This window comes from Sarcophilus harrisii, chromosome 1 (genome assembly GCF_902635505.1).
Source record: "Sarcophilus harrisii chromosome 1, mSarHar1.11, whole genome shotgun sequence".
Taxonomy (NCBI): domain Eukaryota; kingdom Metazoa; phylum Chordata; class Mammalia; order Dasyuromorphia; family Dasyuridae; genus Sarcophilus; species Sarcophilus harrisii.
The window spans coordinates 697,728,656-697,736,386 of NC_045426.1; the positions used below are offsets into that span (position 1 = coordinate 697,728,656).

General features: G+C 42.2%; 1 protein-coding gene across 5 annotated transcripts in view; it reads left to right on the forward strand.

Moving 5' to 3' along the window:
- The window catches only part of CCDC60 (coiled-coil domain containing 60), a 188,979-nt gene extending 184,815 nt beyond the window's left edge, over positions 1-4,164 (forward strand). For all 5 annotated transcript variants that reach the window (XM_031948699.1, XM_031948697.1, XM_003761181.3 and 2 more), the window contains 2 exons: positions 751-940; positions 3,609-4,164. In XM_031948699.1, the coding sequence (XP_031804559.1) occupies positions 751-940; positions 3,609-3,713 (295 nt within the window). In that variant the 3' untranslated portion in view covers positions 3,714-4,164. The remainder of the gene's footprint in view (positions 1-750; positions 941-3,608) is intronic.
- The last annotated feature ends 3,567 nt before the right edge of the window (positions 4,165-7,731 follow it).

The following is a 7,731-nucleotide window of genomic DNA, read 5'->3' on the forward strand; positions in this document are numbered from 1 at the left end:
GATAACAAGGAAAAACCGCACATACAAAGAATAGAAAAAGTAATATACATGTAGCATTATCACTATTGATAAAGATTCATGAGAGCCAAAAAAAAAATACCCTGATCCAGAAAATAGAGAATTGTGGGATGAGAGAAAATAAACCATAAGAGTAAGTAGAAAACTTCCAAAGAAACACTAATGACCCTACCAGAAACTAAGGAATTGTTTGGGGTCTCTACAAGTGGTTGCTTGTAATATCTTATTGGGATGGTAAACCATTAAGCACCTACTATGTGACAAGTAGGGATGAAGGTACAAAGACAATCCGCAAGCATTTGTTAGAGAAATCCCTGGAGCAATTTGGAATCTTAAGATACAGAATCAATATGTCTTCCAGTTACCTTAGATATTCCCAGAAAATACCAGAATTAGGAAAACACTTAGAACAAGGAATGTCAAAGGTAGGAGGGATCTCAGAACATGAGATGTCAGGGCTAGGAGGGGCTTTAGAGCATGGTATGTCAGATTGGGAAGGGTCTTAGAACATGGGATGTCAGGACTGGGAGGGGACTTAGAACAAAGATTATCAGAACTGAGAAAAGCCCTTAGAGAATCTATAGCCCACCAATTTTGCTGTACAAATTTGTTGAGGCTCAAACCTTTTGACTCTTTCCACTTTCCTGGGAAGCAGCTCATAGGCCTAAGGGACCCCCAAAGAAAATTTCTTTAGCAACTCCTCTAACTGGATATCTTCTGTTGGAAATGAAGGTATTTTGATTTATTATCTAAACTCCCGGAAGACTTAAAGAAATATCGTCCTGCCAAGAAAATCCTACAGAAATTGCAAAAGCATGGAGAGAATTTGGATCTCAGAATCCGTCCGCACGTGCTCCTGAAAGTGCTACAGGACCTCCGTACATGGGAAATATGCTCCCCTGACATCGCCGTGGCCATCGAGGTAAGCATCATGAAGGTCTGCTCCCTGGACTCTCTGTCCACTTCTGACAATCACCCCTGGATGCTTCACCCTTCCCCTGATCCAGTCTCTGTATGTGACCCCTTGGCTGACTGGGGTCTCTCTGACGTCTAATTCCATTACCCTTTTTGAAACTCCCTTGTTCAATCTCCCTATTGGCGCAGAATCTTCCTAGGTAAAAGGAACTAAACTAACAAATTAATTCAGACTGAAGTATTACTGCTCTAAGGGGTAATATCTGCCTTTTAACAAATGTCTTCAAAGACTTATTTCGTGTTCTGACCCATGATCCCCCACTTGTTTACCAATTTGCATTGAGAGGCTCCTTCTCCAAGGAAAAAGTGTGAGTCAGCTGGACCTGGATATAGGAAGGATCATTGAGCAGGCTGGGAGATTCCCAGGATGGTTTCATTGCAGAAGCTTAACTGGAAATGTAAAAATCCCTGAGAGAAATTTCAGAAAGGAACCTCATCTCCTGTGTGAGCACAGATCTTGAGGATCACTGCTTTTCAGGGATTATTCGAGTCATTTGCATTCATGGAGAAAGATAAAACTCCTGTGACTCTAGTCTGCTCTTTGCTATAATCATCGCTGTTGAGTCATTTCAGTCATGTCCAACTCTTGACTCCATTTGGGGTTTTCTTAGAAAAGATACTGGAGGACTTTTGAATTTCCTTCTCCAGCACATTTTACAAATTAGGAACCTGAGGCAAACACAGTTAAATGATTTGTTCAAGGTGATACAGCAAGTACATCTCTGAGGTCACATTTGAACTCAGATCATTCTGCATCCGGGCCCAATGCTCTATCTACTGTGCCTCTAATTAGGTTATTGAGGTGGGATCTCAGAACAATTCTAGTATCAGAAAAAAATAGTGGGCAGAGTTGTATATGAATGACCTGATCATCATAGTCTGTCCTGGAAAAGTTACCCTTCACCCCTTGGAAGAGGTTCTCATCCTGGCCACAATCCCTAAGATTCTGGAGGAAAGAAATATTCCCCTGAATATTTTCCTGCTGATTAGCAAGGAAGCAACAGTGAAAAGAGAGGGTTGGGATCATGAATCACTGGAACCTGGAGGAACAAATCCCTTCTCTTCTCTGGTCACCCCTCATCCATTCAAATGAGTTGATTGGATTCGAATACTCCTGAAATCCCTTCCAATTTTAGACCTATGATACTCACTCTGAAGCATATTACTGTGTGACCTGGAAGAAATCCCTCCCTTTTCTGTGCCTCAGTTTCTTTATCTGTAAAAAAAATAAAGGGGGTTGGACTAGAGGGTCTTTGGGGGTTCCTTGCAGTGTTAGATTTAGGATCCTTTGAACACATAATTATTGAATGTCCAGGGCACTGTCCTGCATACTTCCTTATATCAAATAAAAAAAAATAGCCCCTTACCTTAAGGAGTGTATAAAAGAGAGCTGCCCATATCGAGTAAATGTCCTAGGAAGTCTAGACAATAGACCTCTGCCCTTTCCTAAATCGAATCAAAGTAGATGATATTTGTGATGTACTTAGTTTTGCCTGGTACACAGTCCCTAGCAATAATGTGACCATAAAATCCAGCCTCATTGCTAGAGATTTGTCCTGCCCAGTGGGATTCTGGTAAAAAAAATGCATGTAAAATATACTTTTAAATTTAATCTGTATTAATATTTTCTCCATTGCTTTCTTAAGTCCTGACAATTAACAAATTAAGAAATCAAGCTCTGATTTGTAGCATTTGCTCATTTCAGGAGTAGAAATACTCACACTGAAAATTTAACAATTGGCTCTCTGAATCAGGCCCAAGCTTGCTATCACATACCGGGTCTTGTCTTAATACATAAAGCAGGGGAGGATTTGGATTTCCTGTCTTCCCCCATCTTGTCTGAGATGTCCCTTTAGGAACTGTGGGGGAGGAGAAGAGAGAAGATGAAAAAATGCTGAGAGACTTTCACGACATCAAAATGAACATGGGATTTGTTGAAAATGAAAAGTATCAGAAGAAATATTGGATAAAAAAGGAAAAATGTGGAGAAAGAGAAGTGATTTTCTCCAAAATGCTCCTACATTATTAATAATAGCCTAGATTTATAGAGAGCTCCAAAATTTGTAAAGTGTTTTTTATCCATTTTCATATTTGCACCTCATCAGGTTGTTTCCACATTTAACTCATTTGCACCTCATGCATTATTGTCCCCATTTTATAGATGAGGATGTTGAGGTTAAATGAGTTGGAGGAGGAGGAAATGGTCAATCACTCCTGTTACCTTTGCTAATAAAACCCCAAATGGAGTCACAAAGAGTTAGACATGAGTTAGACAAGAGTTAATAACAACAATAGGATTGGGGCAGAATTTGAACTCTAGAACTAATGTTCTCTCCATTGCACTCTTCTGCCTCCCCATAGAGGAGATGGGCCATCTGTGGAAGTCATGGGCTCATCTTCCATCAAGAGTCATGGAACTCCTTGTCAACAATGCCGTAGAGGGGATTTTCATCCACTAGCAAACATTGGACATTGCAGACCTTGAGGTCCCTTCCAACTCTGAGATTCCATGAGCCTTGGTTCCCATAGGGTTCCCAGACCCTGCTCCCCACCAAGGGAGGGACCCACTTCTCTGCTAACATACACTCACTGCGTTTCTTTCTTTCTTCCCACAGTTTGTACGAGAACATATTGTCCAAATGCCTCAAGGAGACTACATCAAGTGGCTTCGGGCTCGGGTCAACCTTCCCATGAGAAGCTTCAGCGCCCCACCCCCATAGGGCATCCAAAGCCAGAGACCAAGAAATGGCCCAGCCTGATAATGGGAACACTATTGAGGAAGATGGGGAATGTAGGTGGAAGCATGGGAATCTCTGGGCAGCTGGTACCCAGAGAGAAGATGCTGAGACGAAGAATGCCAATTCCACCTGCTTCCCAGACCTGGTCAGAGCTCCCAAGCTTCTCATTCCCTGCAAGGCCCGACCAGCTGGACTTCAGCTTCCATCCCACTTTGGAGCCCTTTCCATACCCGAAGCCATACTCCAGAGGTGGTCTGCCACTGGGGCTGTTTTCCAACAAGCCGGCCTTCTGCAATCCACCGGGCTCCTCCAAACCACTTACCTCCCTCCTCTCAGGTCCATCACTCTAGTGTTCTATAAGGTTCGGCCCAGTTCCACCAATTCCCATCGAATGCAATTTATCGTTGGTAATAAAGTGAAAATGAATATCGGACATGGAGAAACATTCTTGGTGTGAGCTGGGACAGCACCTGGGGGAAACGGTATAAAACACACCCTCAAAACCACTTAGGAAGGCTGCCATCGGCCGTGGGAAGCGGAAGGGGGGGCGGGAGAGCAGAGAAAATGAAGAGGAAACACCTGGAAGTTTCCTATTAATGATTCTTACTAGGCTGTTAGGTTATAGCTAAACTGCTAAAAGATGAGAAAGGCTTTTAACACGTTCTAAACTTCAGCACCTTGGACAAAGTTACATTAGTTGGAATTGTACAGAGTTAATATTTATGAAGCACTTACTATGTGCCAGACACTGGGCTAAGTCCTGAGGATACAAAAAGAGGCAAAAGATCCCTCGAGGAGCTTACAATCTAAAAAACTCCCTCTAGGAACTTACAATTGAAAAAGCTGCCTCAAGGAGTTTACATTCTAACAGAAGAGTTAACATGCAGACAAATATATACAAAGCAAACTATATGCAGGATAAATCGGAAATAATTAGCAGAGGGAAGACACCAGAATTAAGATGGGTTGGGGAAGGTCACCCAGCCCTAGTTAGAGCTCTGTTTTATGACAGAGGAAACCTGGACTTTCTTCCTACCTTCCAAAATATAGGGGTAATATTTGTGTTTTGTTTCAAGGTATTTCTAAAGTATCCAGCATGTATTCTGCCATAGCTAGGTGGGATCTAGTCTCAAGAAGAATTTAGCTGAAAATGAATGAGAACAGGGGCACGCTGGTAAATATTTAACAACCATCTTTGCCCCAGTGACTCAGGCTGGAAATCTAGGGGTCATCCTTAACCCCTTACCCACTTCCCTCTATCCAATCTGTTGTCAAGGGCTGTCAATTGGACCTTTGTAATGTGTCTTGACCATGTCTTCTCTCCTTTCATGCTGCCATGAGACTGATACAAGCTCTGATTTCACGCTTAAATCATTGCGAGACCCAGCTTGTGGGGGAGAGTAATTCTAATTTACACCACAAGAGGTCATCCCCAGACTGAAAATTCAACATGGTGGTCAAGGATAAGGAAGAGGTGGGGGGAGTGGGGTCAGCCAACCTTTATAGTCTCTCCCCATTTCATGCTCTACTCAGCTGCTAAATTGATTTTCCTAAAACAGATGTTACAGCATAGTGCATAAGGTGCCAGACCTGGGATCAGAAAGAATCACCTTCACGAGTTCAAATCCAGCCTCAAACACTTACTAGAAGTCACTTAACCATTTCTGCTTCAGTTTTCTCATATGTAAAATGAGCTGAAAAAGCAAATGACAAAACAGTGAATTCTCTTTGCCAAGAAAACCACAAATGGGATCACAATGAATCCAACATAACTGAGCATGTCACTCGTATTCAATAAATTATACCGACTCCCTTTTGCCTTTGAGATCAAATATAAAATCTATTGGGCCTATAAATCTCTTACTCCCCTACCTTTTCATTTTTCTGATTTTATTTCCCTCCATGGATTCCAGTCTAGTGACCTTGGCCTTCTGGCCATTCCTCCATCTCCAGACTCTGATTTGTCAACAGTTGTCCCCCAGACCTGGAATGCTCACCTCAACCACCTGGCTTCCCTGGCTTCTCTCAAGTCTCAGCTAAAAGTCCATCTTTGGCAAGGAGCCTTTCTCATCTCCCCTAATTCTAGTGCCTCCCTTCTGTTGATTATCTCCACTTTATCCCATCTATAACTTGCTTATACATAGATGTTTTCTAAGGCATCTCTCCCAATAGATTGTCTGCTCCTTAAGGACGGATTTTTTCCCTTTTCTTTCATCCCCAGTACTTAATAGAGTACCCGTCTCACAGTAAGTACTTAATAAATGCTTGTTGTCTTGAGTTGACTGTGACTTAATTTTGTGGCCTTGGGGGAAAATATTTTACCTCCAGATTTCATGTCTTTATCTGTAAAATGAGGAATTTAAAGACTACTATTTCAGCCATTTTAGTCATGTCTGACTCTGTGATCCTATTTGGGATTTTCTTAGCAGAGATACTAGAATAATAAGTCATTTCCTTCTCCAGCTCATTTACAGATGAGGAAACTGAAGCAAACAATGAAGTGACTTGCCTAGGGTCACACAGCTAATGTCTGAGGCTGAATTTGAATTCAGTAAGTCTTCCTGACTCCATTCTATATACTATGGCATCACCGAGCTATCCCAATTGCCCCAATTTGGAGACCATAGGGCCTATAATTCTAAGGTTCTTCTAGTGCTGCACTGGTGATTCTTGTCTTCAACCTGTCATTAAAAGACCTAGTCCAAGCTCATATTGTAAAGTGGGAACAGCTGAAGTTCAAGAGATGAAGTTATTTGCCCAGATATGAAGCCAGCTTCTCTTACTCCACAGCCAGTACTCTCCCCTTCACTCCATGGCCTCCAAATGAGCAGAGCAGACCACTGCAGTTTAGGTAACTTCCTCAAGGTTGTCCTCCCCCAAGCAGTAGCCATGCCTTTGGACCTTTTCTCTTCCTCAGCCCAACAGCCCATGGAGAGGAGGGAGGGGAGAGACAGAGAAAAGAGACGCAGGGAGAGGGAGATATAGAGACAGAGGCAAAGAAAAGAGAGAGACAGACACAGAGAAAAAAGAGACACAAACAGAAATAGATACAGAGACAGAGACACAGAGGGGAAGAGGGAGGGAGGAAGGAAGGGAGAGAGAGCACATTTATTAAATGCTTATGTTCTATGCACCACACTAAGTACTGGAGATACAAATACAAACAAAAAAATAAGATGATACCCTCCAAGAGTTTACATTCTACTGTGGGAGATACATAAAAGGAAGGTATAGAAGTACCAGAGAGTGGAGCCAGAGTGATGTGAGCATGGTATGAACCGCTTGTGAAATGGCAGCTCAGACTAGGGACTCACCAATGAGGAGAGGGGACCTCAAAGTGGAGACATCTCCAGGTTGCTAAAATATGGATTGAAAAGAATAATGGTACCTCCCAAGTAACCTAATTGTCAATTAACAGGGATCTTCAACGCTTTATATTTAAGGACTATGGCTATTCAGACACCAGGTCAGTGGGGAAAGAATAAGATCTCTGTTCTTCCATACTGCCCTGCTCAGTCATCAGCCTCTTCCTTTTTATTAAAAAACAAAACAAAACCAAAAAACAAAACAAAACAAAACAGCTTCTCCCTCCCCTGAGTCTTTTTTCTCTTTCCTAGATCTCTCTCCCTCATCTAGGACCACCATGTTGAATTTTCAGTCCTGCCCTGACCTCTTGTGGTATGAATCAACATTACACTGAACCAAAAGAGATCTTAAAGATCATCTATTCCAATTCCTTCACTTTACAAATGAGAAAACTGAAGTCCAGAGAGGAGAAGCATTTTGCCCAAGGATATTCACATAGAACGCCAAGATTCAAGCATGTCTTCTAACTATAAAGTCAGACTCAACAGTAGCAAAGGACTTCAAGCTACCTCTACTCCTTTCCCTTTTCAGCTACAAAGATGCAGACTATAAGGTCAATGAATAGTTGTGCTCTAACACTGGCTCACCTTGGGGAGAATTACCTGGCAGGGCTGAGAAAGAAGATACAGATGAA